Raw genomic sequence first — 22682 nt, forward strand, 5'->3', positions numbered from 1 at the left:
ATCATCGGAGTTTCACGCGAGTCCCAAACGTAGACAAATAGGACCCGATTAAAGATACGAGACGACGATGATCCGATGTTGCCTCTCTGTGAGCGGCAAAAGTACGCGAACGTCTTGGATTAGCGGTTTAAAACTGAAGGTGAAGTTAGATCAGGTGTGACGATCAGGTGTGAGCGAGTGAGTGAGCGCTCTGTTTTATTTAAAGAACAGGGATCTATATGAAGAGTCTGATCTTCACTACACACATTTGTGGAAGTGGATCATGGTACGAACAAAGGAGATTTCTGAGGACGTCAGAAAGAGTGGTTGAAGCTCATGAGGTTGGAAAAGGTCATAAAACCATCTCTAAAGAGTTTGGACTCCACCGATCCACAGTCCAATGTACATATTGTGTACAAATGGTGGAAATTCAAGATTTTTGCCACAAAAAAAAAATATAGGTGGGGAAACTAAAATATGTTAAAAATAAATAAATAAAGATAAAAATAGCACTAATAATACAAAAAAAAAACTATATTTAATCATTACTAATAATTGTTTTGGGTTGTTTTTTTTTGTTATAAAAAAGATCTCAATACCCATGAGACCTCAGGAAAACGTATTGCAACATAATTTACATGATACTGGTATTATATCATATCACTACAACACTATATACCGATTATATCACCCAGCTGTAATCCTGACAGCGGTGACGGTTCCGAATGGTTCCGAACGTAACTTTATTCAGAAGACTCCTACAAAAGACTTGCACAGAAATTGCACATTTGGAGTGTTAGTGCTGCTTTTGTACTAGATGTTCTTGATGCCTGGATGGAAAAAATAAAACATAATCTGACCGGCGAGCTCAGCCGTGTTGTTTTGCATGAGTCACGCTCGAAGCGTTCTGTCCTTGAGCATATTTTTTGATCATCTAATGCGCTGATTGTTATGTTTCACACACTGTCCCGCGGGAATATTCTCCTTACGGTAGTTCCTGCTTTACATAAAGAACCCCAGGAGTGAAAAAGCAGGAACAGAAAAGATCGTGCAATAACACGAATGCTGATTAATTTTCGCTCAGTATTGCACACAGCGGTGAAAGGTTGGAAAAACATGGCGTCCAGCAGGGAGGTGTGAACATGTAAACGTGGACGGAAAAACTGATGTTAAATATCGACCGAACGCTTTGCAGGGATCAGAAGGTTTCGAATCGCAGATCAACCACTGCCTGGAGAATGCCGAGTATCTTTACTACAAGCTGAAGAGCAGAAAAGATTTTCAGCTGGTCTTCCAAAGCAAAGTAAGTGACCGAACGTGATACGTGCCGTTTTATTTTATTTTATTATTTCGTTTCGTACAAATATTGGTAAAGGACAAGCTACGATTAGCTAGCTGATCTTAATTACGTGCCGCAGCCATGTAGAGAGCAAAACTGGCTGTGCTTTTTGGATGGGAGGGGCATATTCTTATTCCCTTTGTCAATCAAAGCGAAAGTAGCCAATCGTAGGCATCTTTGAGGTCACGTATGCGGAAGAGGGCAGACAGCAGGTTTCCCCGAGTGTGTTTAACGGGCCTGTGATGCAGCACGAGTTTCACACAGTTCTTGTATATCATCCGGGTATGAACAGAATATCACATGTTGGGAAAACACTATTTGCATGAACGCGACGCAATTTGAGATGTGGCTCAGGTTTCGTGCATACAAAGCAGGAAACCACAGCGACTCGACTTCCACTTAATTTCATTTTACAAATCTCAAACACCATAAGATTTTTCTCCTCTTTTTTTTTTTCTAGTAAAAATGAGCCGTCAAATCTAAAGATAAGTAGGTTAACTTGAAGTTTGTAAATTAGCTCATTAGCTGAGCTAGCTAATTGTGTTTTGTAAATGAATTAGCTAGCCAGTTACTTAGCAAGCTAGTTAAGTTGTCTGAATAAATTTGTTAAATTAGCTGGCTAGTTAAGCTTTCAAAAATGTTTGTTAAAATTAGCTAGCTAGTTAGTTAGCTGGATAGATAGATAGATAGATAGATAGATAGATCACTTTAGTTAAGTTTTGCAAATTAGCCTGTTAGCTTGCTGATTACATTTGCTAAATTAGCTCATCAAATTGGTTAGCTAGTTAAGTTTTGCAAGTTAGCTAGCTAGCTAATTATGTTTGCAAATTAGCTTGTTAAACGACGAAGCTAGATACGTACATTTTGTAAATTAGTTTGTTCGATTTGTGAGCTAGTTGAGTTTTGCAAATTAGCTTGTTAACATAGCTAGATCGTTGTGTCTTGTAAATTAGCTTGTTATATTTGCTAGCTAGATAAGTTTTGTTTTCCTTCCTAATGTGCCTTAGCTTGAGCTCAGCTCTTTTCATGAGTTAAAAAATATTTTCTTTTCACACTCGAATACTTGAGTATGGTTAAATATGCAGACTTTTTAGATTGACACAAGCAGACTTTTGCCTCCAGACTCCTACTTCTACTTTTAGTTTTTGAGTAGCACTGAATATGCACTGTCCATATGCCTGCCTGTTTCCCGCAACATGCCATTTTCTTTATTTCTTCTTCTTAGTAATTAATTAATAATAATTAATTAATTATTATAATAATAATTAACAATAATTTTCACATTACCCTGACCCGTTAGGAACGTTACCCGAGTTTTCACACGTCTCGTTTCGAGTGAGCAGGTAACGACTCGTCTTTCTCTACTGTCTCTTCAGCCCGAACACAGTAACGTGTGCTTCTGGTACCTGCCGAGCCGAGTGAGGAACATACCCCCAGGTCCTGACAGAGACAGAGAACTTCATACGGTGAGAGAACAATGGAATCACTCAACCGCTTATACAAAACTACCCAAAGTAATGGGAAGTGAAAAAACCTGTTTGGTAGCTGACAGCTGCATAAAAAAGATGAAGCAATATCGGAGCAGCCGCGTTCCCATAGACATACTACCTAGCACAATTTAACACCACCCTCAAACTCACTCTCAAAAGTAAAATATGGAGAAATAATACGGGCACGTGGATGCATTGTAGGTGTTTTGTATTGTTTTCGGCAACTTACCACCACGTCTGTTATTGCGCGGTTGAATTCTCAAATCCCACTGCTCGGATGTTTTCATCTTCTATAAGAGCAGCTCTGAAAGTAGCTCCATCAGCGAGCTGGGTTTATATCAACGCGCTTGTTCTTATCGTTTCTATAGTAACAGCTCATTCACAGGGACTTGAACTAATCAGAAACAAACGCGTGTGATCATTGATATGGTGAAATTTTCTATAAGGAGATATAGTTTGTTTAACATTTACGGAAGGAGTCTCCAGTGTCAGTCAGAGGTAAAGCTGTAACTTCAAGTTGCTTTAGGAGAGAAAGAAAGAGAGGCTGGTGAGGGAACGACTGTTTATATTTATAGCTGCTACAGTGTACTAACTTGTTTTTGTTACTATAAAAAAAAAAAGTACGACGTGTCATTCTTTAACGAGCGAACAATTCGAATCGTTGGCGAATTGCTGAGGTATAAGAGCAATGAAACATCTCAGGATGTGCTGAAAGTAATTAGGAAAATAATCGACTTTACGTCGGAGTTTTAATTCATCGCATTAGATTCAGATGTGCTTCGATGATGAGAAATTCTATTTTTTGTTTTCCCCCAGATCATTCCAAAGATCAAAACCAAGCTGATGGAGAAGGGCGTGGTCATGATCGGCTACCAACCTCTCGGACAGAAGCCCAACTTCTTCCGCTGCGTCTTCTCCAACCCGGCCACGCAGAAGCAGGACGTGGACTTCCTGCTGGACGAAATCGCGTGCCTCGGAGCCGAGCTTTAAGAGCGAACGAGTCTGCGTCTCGCGTCCCTGTTTATGGACTTAGAACTGATTAATATTATTCTCGGGGGTGTAATCTATTTAAGACGTTTTCGTCTGTAGCGCGGTGCAGCGACTTAAAACTAATTTGCATGATTTGTCTCGCTTTACGTCGTTCGTTTCTGGGAACGTTAGCATATTCGGTACGAGATATATATACGTGGGATATAATTAAGAACGCACAATTCGTTTTAGTTGTGGACGTGAAGTTTTTTAAGTATGCACCATACAGTTGTAAGGAAGGCTGAAATTGTCTCGATTTCTGCTCCTAAAATGTGATCTGAATTTCATTCCAAATGCTAGAAGGAACGACTAGCTCGTGTTAGACACTTTAAGGCACAGTAGTCACTTTAAGGCAAGCCTCAGATGCTAGAGCACATAAATAGGCGTTGTAGCATGACACCCTGATAGTTGGTGACTCAGCGCTCCATATGTGTCAGTTTAAACCCTGAGAAATTTCTGAGAGCGACGCCTCGGTTTACCGAGACAATATTTCACTGGTTATGTAATAACCTGAAGCCTAGAGTTATCCGCGACATAGCTTGAGGTCATAAGGCTTTCGGGGTCCCTGTGTGCACTATCAGGATGTAGAGCACTATGCACTGGAATAAAATCCTGATTAACTCATTAGCTGTTAAACTTATGTTACGTTAGCGTAAAGTTTCCTCGTATGTGTGTGCAGGCTCTTGTTAAGGTTCTCTTTAAAAGTTCTGGGTTCTCTTACAGGAGGAAGATAACAACGACTGTTTTTCCGTGCACGTCAAATTCCGATCAAAAATCCGACGTTTATATGCGTGCGAGAATCGGAATATTCCTGTATACGCGGTTGTCGTGAGTGTTGCCGTTCCTAAATACCTAGCCTACAGATAAGCGCTAAGCATCTGTTAGCACCCACAATTCTTTACGGCCCGAGCATGCGCATATATCTCCTTTTGAGTGGATTTTCCGAATAAGGTCTTTACATGCAACAAATTTCCGATTACAACAGGCATATTCCAGAGGTGGGAATCAGAATTTGGGGAATCTACTTGCGGCGTTTACACGACTCGATATTAATTAGCATGTGGCCAAATTTAGACTAATATCAGAATGTTGATGCGCATGTAAACGTAGTCGTTGTGAGTTGTGTTTGACAATGCTGCTGAAAATCGGATTCGTCACAGTGATATGTACGGTGAATGTTCAGTGATACGTGCGAATTTTACCTTGTCGCCTGGTGACGCTCAGGTAGCCTTCAGTAAAAATAGTTTTTAAAAAATAATTACATTTAAAAAAAACTATGTACAGTGGATATAAAAAGTCTGCACACCCCTGTTAAAATGTTAAAGTTAAATCATGTCAGAACCTTTTTCACCTTTATTGTGAAATTGCATCATATAATAAATATCAAGTGACCAACACCCGGGGGGGGGGGGACAAAAAACTCCCAATCCCCAGCCTGCGTAAGTCTGCACACCCTTTTATAATTGGGAATGTAGCAGTGTTCCGAATCAATCCATCACATTCAAACTCATGTTCAATACTAATTAGTGTACACTTGCCATCAATTAACATGACTGATTAACCCCCAAATAAAGTCCAGCTGTTCCTATAGGATTCTCCTGACATCTTCTTGGAACTGGAAAAGCCACGGGCAACAAAGAGCTTACAAAGCAGGTACGGGCTCTCGATGTTGAAAAATATCAATCAGGAGAGGGTTAGAAAACACTTCCAAGGCACCGGATATACCATGGAACGCTGTAAAGACAATCATCAACAAGTGGAGAAAACATGGCACGACAGTGACACCGCTAAGAGCAGGGCGTCCCTCTAAAACTGATGAGAAGATCGGGAGAAACCGGTCAGGGAAGATGCAGAGAGGCCTACGGCAACGTTAAAACAGTCTGGAAAGTACTGGTTGTTCCCTACATGTCAAAACAAGCTCCTGAATTTTTCATATCTCGGGGCTGTGGGGTATGTGGGCAAGATGGAAGACTTTTTTTAAGTAAAAAATGTCATGAAAAATACACCGAAAATTTCCCAAAACTATGTGGAATAATGTGTTACGGTCTGATGAGACCAAAGTTGAACTTTTTGGCCATAATACCAAAAGATATGTTTGGCACAAAAAAAAACCCAGCACATCACTAAAAGAACACCATCCCTGTGGGGAAGCACGGTGGTGGCAGCATCGTACTCTGTTTACTCTGGGCTGTTATTCTTCAGCTGGATCTGGGGCTTTATTCAGGCTGGATGGAATCATGAACAGCTCCAAATACCAGTCAAGTTTGGCACAAAACCTTAAGTCTTAAGTATTAGTTTAGGAGAGTGTACACTTATCCAACCAGGTTATTGTACTTTTTTTTTTTTTTCCTTTTCCCCCACTAAAACAGTTCTTATTGTTTTTCACTTCAACTGATAGGTTAAAATTTCACAATAAAGGTAGAAAAGGTTCCGACACGATCGTGTATCCTGGTTTCCTTTTTTTTTTTCTACATCACAAAAACCTGCCATTTTATCAGGGGTGTGTAGACTTTTTATATCCACTGTAAGTTCTACCCCGTGACAAAGGATGCTGGATCTGTTTATTTTTCTCTGTAGAGACTCCTCCGGCACAGAAACTGGATTTCTCTTACAGTCTTAGGCCTGGAAATGGGATGAGATGACGAAGTTAAAAATGCTATTTAAAAAAAAATGTTTTCTTTCTTATATGATTGTTACAGATTAATCGTAGAATATTACCAAAGATGTGAGAATTTATTTATTTTATTTATTTTTTTTAGATTTTCAGGTTGTCTTTAAAATCCCTCGAATTCTTCTCATCGTTATTTTTCTGTTGACCGTGACTTCTAACGAATTGAAACTCATCTCTTGTATATTAGAGTGAGGGACACGCCCATTAAGTGAACCATTAGAACGGCGACATGCTTACAAAGAGTGTAATTCGACACATGTTCCGGTTAGTTCAGGTGTGGGTTTGACATGCCCTGTGATGTAAAAACAAACAATAGTGGTCAGCTGCTCTTTACTATGGGCTTCTATTCAAGCGCACGATGGTGCATTGAATAACGCGGAACAAAACGCTCATAGAACAGGAAATGGCGGCAAAGTGACTTCTACAGACCACAAGCAGGCACAATTACACAGAAAATGTCTGGTAAAAGTTTATTCGTGAACGAAATTCAGAACCTTTAAGTTCTCCTTAGGAGTGAGTGACTTCGAAATGTCTTTATTTATTATTAGCGCTTAGCAGAAGATCAGATCACATTTTGTGAGCAAGCACTTTTAAGGTTGTCTACTTCGGTCGTCCGTCAAAGAGCTCCACTAGGAAAAAAATTCCAAGTAGGACTCTTTTCTGGAACTGAAGAAGCCTTAATTATCCAATGAACCCTTAAAGAACCCTTTTTTGTGTAGGTGGTTAAGTGTGTGGTACATTTCTCTAAATTATTGGAAATTATTTTCATCTTAATACCTAAAACCTGTCATTTATAATTGAGCTATTTTGGTATACGCTTAGGTTCTTTAAGGAGCCATCGGATAATTGAGGGTCTTGACAAGGAAATACTCTGTTGTAGGGTTGACCAATGAACCCTTTAAGAACCTTCAAAGAACCTTTTTTTTTCTAAGTTTACCAATACCAAGATAGCTAAAGTTTTAAATGACAGGTTCTAGATATTACAAGGAAAATAATTAAGGGTTTTGGACAACAAGGGTTAAGGACCCTTAATTATCCAGTGAACCCTTAATTATTCACCAAACCTTTAAAGAACCCTTAATTATCCAGTGAACCCTTAAAGAACCCTTAATTATCCAGTGAACCCTTAAAGAGCCCGTAATTATCCAGTGAACCCTTAAAGAACCCTTAATTATCCAGTGAACCCTTAAAGAACCCTTAATTATCCAGTGAACCCTTAAAGAGCCCTTAATTATCCAGTGAACCCTTAAAGAACCCATAATTATCCAGTGAACCCTTAAAGAACCCTTAATTATCCAGTGAACCCTTAAAGAGCCCTTAATTATCCAATGAACCCTTAAAGAACCCTTAATTATCCAGTGAACCCTTAAAGAGCCCTTAATTATCCAATGAACCCTTAAAGAACCCTTAATTATCCAGTGAACCCTTAAAGAGCCCTTAATTATCCAGTGAACCCTTAAAGAACCCTTAATTATCCAGTGAACCCTTAAAGAACCCATAATTATCCAGTGAACCCTTAAAGAGCCCTTAATTATCCAGTGAACCCTTAAAGAACCCATAATTATCCAATGAACCCTTAAAGAACCCTTAATTATCCAGTGAACCCTTAAAGAACCCTTAATTATCCAGTGAACCCTTAAAGAACCCATAATTATCCAGTGAACCCTTAAAGAACCCTTAATTATCCAGTGAACCCTTAAAGAACCCATAATTATCCAGTGAACCCTTAAAGAACCCTTAATTATCCAGTGAACCCTTAAAGAGCCCTTAATTATCCAGTGAACCCTTAAAGAACCCTTAATTATCCAATGAACCCTTAAAGAACTCTTCATTATCCATTGAACCCTTAAAGAACCCGTAATTATCCAGTGAACCCTTAAAGGACCCTTAATTATCCAGTGAACCCTTAAAGAGCCCTTAATTATCCAATGAACCCTTAAAGAACTCTTAATTATCCATTGAACCCTTAAAGAACCCGTAATTATCCAGTGAACCCTTAAAGGACCCTTAATTATCCAATGAACCCTTAAAGAACTCTTAATTATCCATTGAACCCTTAAAGAACCCGTAATTATCCAGTGAACCCTTAAAGAACCCTTAATTATCCAGTGAACCCTTAAAGAGCCCTTAATTATCCAGTGAACCCTTAAAGAACCCTTAATTATCCAATGAACCCTTAAAGAACTCTTCATTATCCATTGAACCCTTAAAGAACCCGTAATTATCCAGTGAACCCTTAATTATCCAATGAACCCTTAAAGATCTCTTAATTATCCATTGAACCCTTAAAGAACCCGTAATTATCCAGTGAACCCTTAAAGAACCCTTAATTATCCAGTGAACCCTTAAAGAACCCTTGATGAACCTAAGAGTGTACCAAAATAATACAAAAATATTTTCCAATAGTTTGTAATACACACTTAACCAGTTACATAAAAAGGGTTTTTTAAGTGTTTTTTAAGGGTTCATTGGATAATCAAGGGTTCTTTAAGGGTTCTGACAGGGAAGTACTCTGTTGAAGGTTACACCGGGTATGATATGGCTTGGTAAAGGTCTCGTAATTTATTTTATTAACATTTAGAATTGTTTAGTACATGTACTATTTATACTGTGTAGTATTTTAATGTGTTTTATTTTGTTTAATGGTGTACTTTGGGAATATTCATGTAGAAGGTCATGGAAACATCTGAGCTATTAAAGTTCCTTTAGGAAGCATCGGCCACCATGCACGATGTCTGTGTAGGTGTTTATTCATACAGTAATTTCTGAAATCCATTTCAGATGTAACAAGCGAGCGCTCTAGCTCCTGCAGACGATCTGAGCGAGAGCGGATGAGCGCTTTGAAAACATACGCAGAGTGCTGTTTTCATTAACAGTTAATTAACAGATTACATCTCAGCATCTTATGGAGCACATGTGAGCTGCTTTGGTTAAAAAAAATTGCCTGCTGTATGTGTAAATCTATTTCAATTATTTCCTCAAAACTGCACCGATTCCTGATCGCAGCCTGCTGCTGCCATCTGCTGGTAACAATGGAGAAGTGCAAAACAATAGGGGTAGGACTTTATCCCTCAGTTCTGAGATGTCAGTGAAAACCGTTCAGTGTCCTGTTCGTCCGAGTTCTTCAGAGTTCAGCAAGTGACGTCCAATCAGCACGGCCGCTCAACAGCTTCAGTAGAGAACACAGCAGCACTTCTTAACATTAAATGAGTTCTACTGCACTGTAGCTCCATCAACATACAGACACATTCACGAGCTTAATGCTAACAAAAGATGAACGTGGAGGTGTCCATGTTTTTTTTTCTCGTTTTGTAGCTGAGGTTAAAAATGACGTCATTCCGAGCTCCGACTTCTGACTTCCCACTTCGAATGCAGCATTAAATCTAAAGTGGGAGTGGCCTAAACTGAAGACCAATTGTGGGGGGGGGGTTTTGTTTGTTTGTTTTAAGTTTCTTTTTGCTTGTGTAGTTATTATTTTTGTTTTATACCTGCCCGTGATATTTCCTAGACGTTCTTTATTTCTCAAAATTGAAACAAGCTAGTAGCCGAATTTCAACCGCCTCTTGACCGGGCGGCTCTCGAGGATGAACGAATGCATTCTTCACGTTAGCCTTAATGAATGCACTTTCAAGGTCTTTCTTTGGTCTTTCTTTGCTTCATATCAGCTGCACGCAAGTAAAAACCTTCAGTTCGCGTGATTGTTTTGACCGCTATCATGTCTCCCGCTGAGATTTCTGGTCTTGGGTTGAAAATAAAAATTCTCTCTGCACTCGTTGCTTTACAAAACCGCCCGCAGCCACAGAGGAGAATTAAATACAGTGCTGAGCAGTAAACACTATTACCACTGCCATGGATACTGACTGTTAAATGTGCTCCACTTTAGAGGAATCAATGAGCGAGTCTGTTTAACGTTTATATTCCACATCAAAATATTGCTAGAGGCTTTTATATTAAGTTGATGTATTTTACATTAAGAAATTCTTCAGACAGCACCGTACCATCAGGATAAGAATCGATGCCTGGCTGTGCTTCTGCCATCATTCACGCCGGAGCTGGCTTTTCACATATGCATTCTGAAATTGAATTTCAAATCCGTATATATAACGTATGATTTATCGATGCCGTTCGACGCAGCACGGTTTGCGCTCGTCCATCTTCGCGTGCGCTATATATGTGTCTTGCGTTAATGGCGTGTTTAAGCCGCTTTTCTACAGGTCATTTAGCAACACTGGGCCAGAAAGAAATGGCACGTGCTACTACATCTGGACAACGCCATCAATCACTTTTTTTTTTTTTTTTTTTTTAACAAAACTGCCAATATGTGCAGTTTAGCTGAGTGCGCAAAGCATATGCAGATTAATGAGCTGCGCTGATGCTGTGTGTGCTCGTGTTGAATGTATGAGAGAGAGAAAAAGAAACCCTCTTTACTGAGTTGATTGAGTTCAGGTGATTCAGCCACACCCACTGCTCACAGGTGGATAAAATCAAGCACATGCAAGTCATTTCAGTCTCAGCAGACACACTGGCGGTAGAATGTGGCCCTCCAGGGTGTCCCCCAACTTGTGACCCGAGTTCCTTCCCTGGGACAGGCTCCGGGTTCCCCCCTGTAACCCCGTGTTGGATAAGGTATGGAAAATGGATGGATGGATGGTTCTGCTCAGTTCTAGCCATGTGCTTCAGGGTACCGGTCCTTGGTATTTTACAAAATTTGGTTATTAGTTAGTTTGCAACAGTTCCAGATCTTATCCTGGTGTACATGCAGGATTTTAATTTTTTTCCAGGAAAGATTTGTTAATAACGTGATCGGGTAAGAGTACAACTCGGAATATATTTTACACTTCAGGGGAAACTGTTCAGGACTAAAGAATTAAAAAGAAAAGTGTATGTACTGAAACTCCCCTCGTTCAACACGGCAGAAAAATGGGAAACTGGAGCGAAGGACACGTACGGAGTGAAGGATTCGCTCGCTGGTGAAAGGGGTGCGTTTGTTTTGTTAATGCATCGTTAGAGCGACGCTAAGCAGGACAAGCTGTGCAATCTGACTTTGATCAGATGTCTACAGGTTACAGATAGCATCTTTAATCACTGCGGGGCTGCAGCGAGGTGACAGAATGACTTTTAACTGAATAGGTTCTGAAGGTAACCTTAAAACAAAGGTTTTCGTTTCTATAGTAACGGTTCATTCACAAGCGCCTTGACATGAGCTGTGTCCGAAATCGCTCACTCGTTCGCTATTCCCTATGTAGCGGAAGACGTTCGAGTCCACTGTACGGGGAAGAAGTGAACGGAAGCGAGTGATCGAATTCGGACGCTGACGTGAATAAATTACAACGCGTCAGAGAGCGCTCTGTCACGGGCGTTACTGTTATTGTATCATTGTGCACTATACAGGAGATAGGGAGCGGTTTCGGACATGGCGACAGTGAAGTTTTCTGTAAGGAGACGTTCGTTTAACGTTTATGGAAGGAGTCTCCAGTGTCGGCGCAAGGAAATATTTCAGGGTGGTGACGGTAACTCCGCTTCATCGCTGATTAATTTCCTATAACGGCACTTAGCTCTGGTTGTGCGGTTTAATAAAAACCATCCTACATTTTGTCCCTCCGTGCTGTAAAAGACAGACGTGTCAAAACTTTTACTCTAACCACAAAGCAGTCCTGACGAGGAGCCTCGATTAATTAAACCGTGCTGAGAACACAGCAGTGAGGGATCTCCAGAGTTGGGCAAGCAGCCATGTTCCACCATTTATAATTGGCCCAATGTGGGTTAATACGCTCCCTTTTGACAAATTATCAATCTGCTCTCAGCGTGAAGTGAATTTACATAATGACTCCTTACAGTTTAGTCCATTTTTAACTATTCATACAAAAGTATTGAGAGTAAGGACTGCCATGAGGGCTGCAGCTTCTGTCTACTCTTATCCGAAAACTGCTCCAGGGATAGAAACTATTGGAGAAAACTTAAATAAACAGCTGAGATCTGTACAGTGGTGCTATTCTTTTATTGTTAAAACCCAAAGCCTTTCCGCTAAAGTGACTAAAAGATTTTCTGAAGTTCAATTTCATACTTTTTAAGACTTATATATATGTAAGGAATAAAACACTCAGTGTCATCCAGCTACAGGAAAATAATCAGTGACGGGTGGTGCGACGAAGCGGGCTTGCTGTTACCACTCCGAAAATTATTTTCCTGTAACAGCACCTGCCGAAGTGTTTTATTCCATTTATACCACAATTTTAATCTGAAAAAGACATCATACTTTTTATCCACTTATAGCTACATTTAATGTCGTGGAAAGATTGTGACACAGTTTCGTTCCCGTCCTCGCTTTTGTCACAGCAGCGATGAACAGTCGTTCAATCACCAGCCTCTCTTTATTTTTTTAATAAGACCAAAAATACGCAGATTGTCATGTTACCCAGAATCCGCAAACAGACGCTGGAAATCTTAAAGTTACAGCTTTAACCTCTGACCCTGGAGGCTCCTTTCATAAAAGTTTTCATTAAACGTCTCCGTATGGAAAAGTCCACCATGTCAACGCTTACATGTGTGTTTTTTTTTTTTTTAAATAATCTGTTTATAAAGTGGAGCTGTACAAGTCCCTGTAAACGACCTGTTACTATAGAAACATGTTACAACGATTCATATAAACCTGCGATGTGCAGCTGAACTACTGTCAGAGCCTTCTGACCAATCAGAATCCAGAATTCATCAGTATAAGTTTGGTTCGTATTGGAGGTCGACCGATCGGTCGGTTTTGCCGATCGATCGGCTCCGATATCTGTTTGTTGGAACTATCGGTTATCGGCAAAAATCCACACCGATAGTTTTTCCCGGTTGCGGGAGGATATGAGAAGGGTCCATTGTCGTTATACAGTACGAGAGCGGCCTCTAGAGGCGAAATAAAAACCATCACTGACAAGTGTTCGTTTTATTTGTTATTTGGAGTGTTACTTTTTGGTTCAGTTTGGATGTGTTTATTTTATTTACATTAATATTTATTAATAGTTTATACATTCATGTTTACTTCCTTTTAATAAGTACATTTTCATGGTACAGTCAGTAGTGTTTATTTTTGTGATAAAGTTCAATAGTATTTGTAAAAAGTTTTAAAAACTACCGGTTGATTAATCAGTTATCGATAGGTAACCGCTCGACTTAATTATCGGTAAAATCCACAATCGGACCACCTCTAGTTCTTATAACGGCCAGAGGAATGACTCACAACACCAAGGTGGTTTACGACACGTTTCACAGCAACATTTGAATAACACGTAGAAAACTGTATATTTGGACACGAGTTAAAAATGTATCAGAAGTGAACTGTGTAGATTCAATATAAAACATTTCGTCTTCTTCTACGTCTCCTTCTTCCTTTTTTTGTCACCGTTGTTTGTTAAATTTACAGTGTTAATACTTAAGAGAGCTTACCTGCTCGTTAGTCCGTTCTACATAGTGTAATCGTTAGCTGTAGTTCGTTTTCTAACTTTCGTTCGATTTGGATTCACACTACGCAGATTTTTGAGGAAAATTCGGGGGGGGAAAACTTATTGCTTGAATATGTGAGGAGGGCCAGGGCTAGTTGTTTTGGTCCGACTTCAAACGCTACATATGTGAAAACCTTCTTAAAGTAACGTTACATTTAAAACTCGTCACATTCACACTGCTACATTACAACATGGCACAGTTCAACACTGCATCGAGCTTGGCCATTAACTGTACACTGGTGCGAAAAAAACCACCATCGACGTCCGTCCGGTGTTGCGTCGAGGTGGAAAAATTCCACACCGTTTACAAGAACGCCGCCAATCCCACGCAGACGGAAAAAACAAACAAAAAAAAGAAACATTTACTCGGAGTGTTACTTTAAACTCCCGCCATTCAACAGGAAACACAGTGAGTCTCTTAAAGTCTCTTATTATATCCAGAGTGTCTTCGGACAAACCCGTGTTCCTCTTCCTGATTCAAAGTCAAACGCACTGTAGGTCCAAAATCACACCCTGCTCACTACACAGTGCTCTACTTTGAGAGGTCTAGGATTTTACCAGTGGTTTGGGACACATCCACAGTGCATGGATGATGTGAGGTGTTTAAATGGAGTTTATGTTCCCTATATAGTCAATAGGGAATGTGGTTTGGGTTTATGTTCCCTATATAGTCAATAGGGCATGTGGTTTGGGTTTATGCTCCCGTAGTGCATACGAAGTGTAATTTGAGACACGTCTGTTTATATGACAGAACGATGTAGTGTATGAAATCCACTACCCGAACCATGAATTTCATTCCCTTTTTAGTGTGCTACAGAGTGCTCCTCATTCTTCTTTGTAGGGAATCGCTAGCAGGGTGATATTTGGAACACAGCCCCAGTCTCGTCTTTCATCCGCAGGAAATGATGCTGAAGCGTTTGGACACGCAAGACATGTTGTGCAGGACGATGGCCAGGAGGAAGATGAGGATGATGGCTACCAGGAGGACGGTGCAGAACCAGGTCCAGGCTGAACTCTTCATCGTGGTGTCTCTCCCCTCAGCCTGATCCTCCTCTCCGGGTACGAGACGTTCAGGACGTCCGGTCGTCCCATCTGGGCTTTTGAAGCCGCCGTGTTCATCCACTGACAGAGGCAGCAGGTAACAGCTGCTATCGGGCAACCGGATAAAAACGGGCGTGTGCACCAAGGTGATGGCCGAGAGTGCTTCCGGATCGTCTGGGAGCTGGAACACGGAGAGGCCGCTGAGATGCGTGACACGGCGGCACCAGGGGCAGCGGACTTCCCTGTGATTCAACACCATCTGATGCAAACATACCGAGCAGCACGTGTGCCTGCACTCCAGAAGTTTGGGCCGTCGTCGAGGGCTGAACGGGTTAAAGCAGATCTGGCACTCCGGTCTAGAGAACGTCTCCATGATAAGCTTCGGCTGCTGAAGCTTCTCTACAAACTCAGTGTTCGGAGCGCAGAAACACGAAGGCCAGTTTACTCACAAAGATCCGCATGGTCAAATCTCAAACTCGGGCTTTTAATCCATATCTGGCTGCATCTGCGGGGCAAAACAGAGATACAGCAGGTTTGTATGAAAACAGTGTCATTATTAATCCAGACTAAATCTTACTAAGTCTTATCCTGGAAACAAGCTGACTCTCTGCCTCCTGCCAAGTACGCAACACATAAACACATCACCTCGATCTTAAACAGGATCTGTGGGAGAAAATAGCGGCCAGTGAAACCCACTATGGCCACCGAGAGGTTGGTAGTGTATTTAAGACTGGAGTTTAGGCTGCAAGTCTGACACGTTGGACACATTTAACAAGCAACAGAATTCTATTTATACCAAGATTATATTTGAGAACTTGTGTGAAGATGTGCGTGACAACATGTGACCATTTGTCAAGCTGAGTTATCTCTAATCCAAAGATGACAAGATCTAGACAGAAGTGACAGCTGTCTAGACTTCAACAAAAACATCATGGACATATTGGGCTTTTCGGACCATAAATCAGTGGAGGATTGAATGACGTTTCTGATTTAAAGGTGCAATTCGTAACTTTTAAATGTTTTTTTGTTTTTTTTTTTACATTTAATAATGACCTTGTTTCAAATATATATTTGGAAAAATGGAAAAGCCAATACAGCTTTGTTAGTTAGTTAAAGATACATTTATATAGCACTCTTCTAGACACTCAAATCGCTTTACATTATACGGGGGGATGGTGGGGGGGGGGGGGGGGCGCCGAGGGGTTCTTGGTGGATCTGCTCAACCACCACTAGTGTGTAGGATCCACCTGGATTTTATTTTAATTCTTCCAGCCCTTTGAACGTGCTCCGCCTCCAGCTCAAACACAGCTGCTCAGCATTAGCATTGTTCCCGTAAAAGACTAATTACGTGGTTTCAATAGAATCTACGCATGCATTGTATAGACAGGAGAAGAGAAACCGCAAAGCGGAAACTCTTCTGTCCCGACGATATTGTCAGACGTACTTACAGCTTTACCTCTGACGTTGGAGACTCCTTCCATAAACGTTAAATAAAGTTCTCCTTGCAGAGAACTTCACCATATCGTATTTAAACGACACGTACACCTTCCGACCAATCGGGTTTTGGAATACAACAGCGCTATGGTAGAAGTGTGACGTAATTCAGAGCCTTGTTAAGTCCCTTATTAAAATGAAGGTTAATAGCCTTTGAATAAATGAAAATAATAGCTCTGAATTAGTATGCATAACCAGTGGGTTAGTATGCAAAATGCAAACAAAAACCGTGGATTCTCAACCCCTTTCAGAACCCGGAGCAGCTATTTACCCAGGGCCGTGTAAAACTGTTTGGAGGTTAAACATTGCCTTGAGGAACCACACAACTATTATGTAAGTTAATTGCTTGTCACGAAAAAGGGACGATTATGGACGTGAAAAGAAGTTGAATGCCAATGAGAAAAACGCACGAGCGGCAAAACCACAACTTTACCTCATGACATCGACGGATCTCACAAATGAGCAGATAATGACAAGCCTCGTCCTGCGTGGTAGTGAACTCCACCCCGGACTGCTGTGGCGTGTATGTAAAATGCGGTCAATCCGTGATAATAACTCGCTCGAGCAGCCATGACATCATATGAAAGAGTTGTTGCTGTAATAACACAGTTCATAAATCAGGTTCTCCTCCCGAGGGATCGACGCGAAGGAGGGCCTCTTTATCAAAAATTATTCTGCCGCCGTCCCCTGAGAGAAAAGCAATTAATAATGTAATTAAACCTGCTATTGTCTCATGAATTGACAAATCCCTTCAGGGCTTCGCTGGTTATGAGAAACACAGCATCGAGCATACAGGAAGCAGAAATATTCCACCTGGCACTGAATTTATTGCTCGAAAGAGGTCAGAGTGAGAGCGATGACTGATTCTCACTTACAGACTAAACACACAAACGAGTATGAGATTCTGTGGCATTTCGTTTTATTAAGTTGTACTTTAGCTTCAATGATATTTGCTGTGGGATATTCGAATTCCCAGAGAACAAGAATAAATAACCTATTTATTTCCTTAAATTTGTTACCAGCATTTTGAATATCGCAGTAGCCGTGGTGTTTGCAGTAGCCCCATTACTCTCCCGTATTAGTCTTCCTTTTATGCTAGGTGATGACACATTATACTAATAGTAGAGTTATATGAGAATTTGAAGTACACTCAATTTGTAATTTCAGCATTTTCATGCATTATTTCATGTCTTTGAAGCTGTAGTCAGCTAGCAAGGACTACAGCTTTTGCCTAAAGTAAGAGGCTCTGAAGCTCTAGTCTCTGTGTCGAAAATGCCACTGTGTAACCAACCAGACTGCAGTCTCGGTCCAAAATGCCACCCTGTAACCAATCACAAGATTTTAAATAAAGTTTTGTAGAAGAATTTATATTTTACTGTTTGGTGCTAGACTTCAAGCAGTGTCTAGACTCGGACACGAATAGAGTTTCTGGGTTTTCAGTTTTTTGGGTTTGGGACACAACCCAAAGGTACAAGTAGTTGTCCCAAAGCTGTTTTTATAGAAGGTGGAAAAACCTTTAAAAACACTAGAAAGACAGCAAATAGTGGGACTGTACGTGGAAAAGGTGCGATGATGAGATGTCCGTGATAAGAACTTTGTGGTGTAATATGATTGTACCGTCGCAGGGTCATGAAAAAAAATTTATTATTTACATTCGCCGCAAACCTTGTTTCGTATATTAGCGCTCTGCTCAGCGCTCCTGAAATGATGTGTCTGGAAACAAGGTCGGGTTACAGAAGACGTTGCCGAGGACTGAAAGCCCCTGGAAACGCTGTCTTATCTGATAAAAGACCCTCGTTTTGTGATTGCAAAATTTCCACTTTGACACAGCACTCGAACGCAGAGGGGGGGGGGGTATTGTACACCAGTTTATCAAGCGTCCTGTGGGCAATTTTATTAAATCATGTGAAATCTCTGACCTTGTCCCATTGCCCTTGGAGTTCTCACTTTTCTACCCACATCAATCTCTCATTTTTTGCTGACCGAGGCAGCCCACGGCACAAAAGCCTGCTGCCGTTTTTTTCCCTAATCACCGCCCATTAATATCCACCCTTTTTTTCCATCCATGTGTGAAAACCACACCGCTAACATAGCTAATTTAAAATGCATTCAGCGGATGCATTCATGGACTTCTCGAACGATTGGCCCCTAAAAAGGGACCCTGAGATATTATACAAAAGAAAGCGGGGTAATAATTATTCCACTAAGATGTCAAACGTTATTCGTCATGCTGATAGAAATGGCAGAAAAGACAATAAAGCAGCGAGCAGACTATCAGCCAGATGCTGTATCAGCCCATCAGCTGGATAGATGGAGCAGCAGCGGGGGGGATTTGTCAAACACCAGATGAAAAGAGAGGAATAAAAACGAAAGGAAAAGCCACTTAAGACGCTGTGCATCCACAAGAGCGATTAATCGTCTTAACCCGATATTGTAAGTCATGCACGTCCTTATTAGAGCTGGTGATTCATTCACCTAGAAGAAATGGTACCTGGAACCATTTTTATTCAATTTGTCCAAACAAGCAGATCTCCAGATGGTGTTTACATCACAGCACGGCAGTTTGGGCCCTTATTTCCACATGACAAAGCCCTCTGACCCTGGAGAAGAAGCTAAATAATGGTCTCAAAATGAAAGTCACATGACTTACACACACACACACACACAGAAACATTCTTACCATGTACTTTGGTCGTAGTTTTTATCAGTCTCTTTAAGGAATGCCGAGTCGATTAATCGGCGTCTGATAGACCTTCCTTTCGTTTGAGATAACGTCATTGTAATGTCATTTAGTTATCTGGCTGATCTCCAAGCATGCTGACGTTTACTACAATCCAGGAACGTGTCGCGGTAAGAAAAAATCAGTATATTGATAAAAATTCGGTTTTAATTCAATGCAGTGTCGATAAATCCTAACTTTCCATTCATACTGCCGAATTCAAGGATTTGATTCTTTAGGTCGGGATAAAAGCTAACAGACATGTTAAACGGATCATTATTATCCTGTAGTACCCTTTCTCTGATTATTACTGCTTTAAAAAAAAAAAATCTTATCTGTTTACATAAAAAATTCTGTACCAAGTGAAACATTCTGGAAAAAGTGCTGAGCGATGAGATGGTGTGATGAAGCAGAGTTACCACACCGAAGTTTATGAAGATTATTTTCCTATAACGGCACCTAATTCAGTCTTTTATTCCTCTTATACCACATAATTTGATTACAATTGACGATTACGATTTTTATTTAGTAAAGAGCTCCCCTCGTAGTTCCCTCACTAGCCTCTTTGTTTTCTCTTTACAAAGCGTAAACTCAAACTCCTCTCTCCTGAAGACATCGGAAAAGACATCGGAAAAGACGTCGGAAATGTTCCAGCTTTACATCTGATTGTTACAAAGCGCTGACACTGGAGACTCCTTCCATAACTGTTAAACAGACATCTATTTACAAAAAAACACTTGACCGTATCAAATGCATGTTGTTGTTTTTTTATTAGTATGTATACGAAAGAACTGTTGCTATAGAAACAATAACGAGAAGATTAAACTTAATCAACACCTTCCGACCAATCAGAAACAAGAGTTTAACAGTGCTATTTAATCAGCAGTTGTAGGTGAATAGCGATCAATCTATGATGCAAAAAAAAGTTTAAAGTATTTATTTCATAATGACATACCTTGCACGCTTGTTATGTCTTTCATAAAGCTTGAAGTTAAAATGTTGTATTGATAGCCTTTGTGTGAGTATAGTACAGTAATTATGCACCAGCCTACTGTTTCGCAAAGAAAATATCGTGCATTTATGCATGTTGTGCATGCTATGAAAATGTCTTTTATGTGTCGTGATCATATAATTGTGCGATGTCGAGTATGTAAACATGCAGTAGCTTTTTCTATCCGATGAAATCGGGACCGTGTGTGGTTTATATGTATAGCATCTAATATGTTTTGGTGGTTTCTCCTGGTCTGACACATCCGATATCAACTCACGAGCAAGTTTAGAGCGTGTGTAAAGAGTGCGAGAGCGTAAAAGTGTGGAAATCATGAAAACTCTGCTGACCTCCAGATACACAGGAGTGTAGTTGTAGTCTAAACAACCCACATAAAACACTGAGTTAATCAGTTCAATGTGGGCTGACGTCTAATCTTCATAGGAGTGCAAAGTCCTGCTCGACAATAACACTTTTACTGTTACAGTGAAGGCTTTCCTCCATATTCAAGAGTAGATCACAACTATTTAAATATACTGTTCAATATTAGTGTCGAAATAACGGTCGTGAGTGACCGTTATTTCAGTTATGACCTTACAAATTTGGCGGAAAACTCAGATTTCTACAAATAAATACAACAGACAGCTTGTCTGAAAAGCACACCTATTGTGTACACTTCGTAGAAATACCAAGGAATAAAATTTACATAAATATAAATATAAATACAAACCGTTTTTTGTTGTTGCAGTTTGGTTTTGGTTTTTTTTTTTACCTCAGATAGTCTGCTCGCGCTCACCTACAGTATCTCACCTTCAGGATTTGTTAAAGGGTTTGTTTTTCCATTTTACTGTACCTTTACTACACAGAAAAGAACAAATACTTAATATAAAGATATAACACCATTCAACAACAATAAAACACAATACATTAAAGATTTATAGTATTTTATAGTAGAGAAATGTATTGCTGAAGACTTACCTCAGCTCTGAGAGAGATGTGTCGCGCGCATGAGGAGAGAGGCTCGTGCTTTCTCTCAGCACGCGCTGCTGGTTTGACAGTTCCGTGGGCGTTCACGAGCGCCCGCCCCTCAGCCAATTAGAAGCACGTATGGATGAGTGACATGGGTGACAGCAAATAAGAATAACACGACTGGGGCCCGCCTCAGGACACTTTTTATTTTCCTGTGTTTGTTTGTTTTCAGGTTTAATTACGATTTAACATGTTTAATTAACACATTAGCGATGAAAATGGCTTTTTGAACATTTTTTGTCTTCTTTTATGCCAGAAAATGAGTTCAAATAAAATGTTTAAAAATGAGGAAAGCTTAGATTTATTCTAAATTTTGCCAGTTTAATGGTTAATATTGACTTACCATAATCATCAGTAAACAATTTTTTAAAAAAATGCTTTTGACCTTTTTTTTTATTAAATACTTTAAATGATTGATATTTTTTTATTTATCAGAAAATTAATTCGAAATATATGGTGTACAAGATATTGTAAAGGGAGGTCTTACATTGCGTGTGTGTGTGTTTTAGTTTAATTGTAATTTAACAAATATAAGTTAACAATGTTAATGTATTTTGGATATTTTTTATGACAGGGAATTTGTTCAAATAAAATAAAAGAGGGGTGGGATAGTTTAATTATGAAAGAGAGAACAAAAACAGTTTAATATAAAAGGAAAATAGTTTAATATAAAATGACATAAAAGCATATATTGGAAATAGAATAACAATGATTATATACTATAATTAAATTCATGTTTTGTAACTTATGGGCTGTATTTAATGAACCATATATTGAATGGATACTTACAGCCTTGTACTTAGTACTATAAGCATTGTTGTGTTTTATTAATGTTTATGTTGAATCACAACAAGCTGAGTTAACTCTTGAGCTACCATCTACATTCTTAGTATTTATTCAACACTGGTGATTTTCCAGAGACTGTTCCAAGTAAAATAAATAAAAACAAAGTAAACGTGCCTGCTGGTATGCAGCACAGCTTGTAATAATTGTTTGCATGTGTACAGAGAAAAGAAAAACATTCTCTTGTTGTTCTCTCCAAAGTGGAAGTGACTTTGCTGTACAGTAGTACATATTACAAGATATTGAAGAAAAAAAATCCAAAAACCACAGCCACTTTCAACAATTAAACAAGTTGTAAATAAACAGCATGACGTTGCAACGGGCGCACATTTTTCCTCAAAAGCTCGTTCAAATAAAACAAATCGGTAGTTATTCAATGTGTAATGCTAAAATGTAAAATAATAAAATACCAGTTCTTGTATTATTGGTGCCATGTTAAATTTAACCTCAGCTCTGTGGAGCAGGACCCTTGGAGCTAAAGGGCGAATATATTTAGAGGAAATGGTCAAACATAGATTTTCCAGATGTCAAAGCTGTCGCTGAAAGTGACACGCTACATGCTGCGACACTGAAATG

The 22682-nt window shown here is 39.8% G+C and overlaps 2 protein-coding genes across 4 annotated transcripts in view; one reads left to right on the forward strand and one right to left on the reverse strand.

Moving 5' to 3' along the window:
* gad3 (glutamate decarboxylase 3) overlaps positions 1-7273 on the forward strand; it is a 32574-nt gene extending 25301 nt beyond the window's left edge. For both annotated transcript variants that reach the window (XM_053651085.1, XM_053651084.1), the window contains exons 13-15: positions 1175-1282; positions 2695-2784; positions 3625-7273. In XM_053651085.1, coding sequence (XP_053507060.1) covers positions 1175-1282; positions 2695-2784; positions 3625-3798 — 372 coding nt within the window. In that variant the 3' untranslated portion in view covers positions 3799-7273. The remainder of the gene's footprint in view (positions 1-1174; positions 1283-2694; positions 2785-3624) is intronic.
* A 6101-nt stretch (positions 7274-13374) lies between these two features.
* rnf152 (ring finger protein 152) lies at positions 13375-21272 on the reverse strand. 2 transcript variants are annotated; one of them, XR_008388692.1, is made up of 3 exons: positions 21213-21272; positions 20965-21092; positions 15450-15538 (listed from the first exon to the last, which is right to left on the reverse strand). XR_008388692.1 is itself a non-coding variant. In XM_053651089.1 (2 exons), exon 2 carries the CDS (start codon positions 15404-15406, stop codon positions 14882-14884), a length of 525 nt encoding a protein of 174 aa, XP_053507064.1. In that variant the 5' UTR covers positions 15407-15538; positions 16961-17214; the 3' UTR covers positions 13375-14881. The 2 variants fall into 2 exon arrangements, 1 of the variants encoding a protein (XP_053507064.1); XM_053651089.1 differs by lacking the exons at positions 20965-21092; positions 21213-21272 and adding an exon at positions 16961-17214 and having other exon boundaries at positions 13375-15538.
* Positions 21273-22682: the final 1410 nt, after the last annotated feature.

The sequence above is a fragment of the Ictalurus furcatus genome, chromosome 20 (assembly GCF_023375685.1).
Source record: "Ictalurus furcatus strain D&B chromosome 20, Billie_1.0, whole genome shotgun sequence".
NCBI classification, from domain to species: Eukaryota; Metazoa; Chordata; class Actinopteri; order Siluriformes; family Ictaluridae; genus Ictalurus; species Ictalurus furcatus.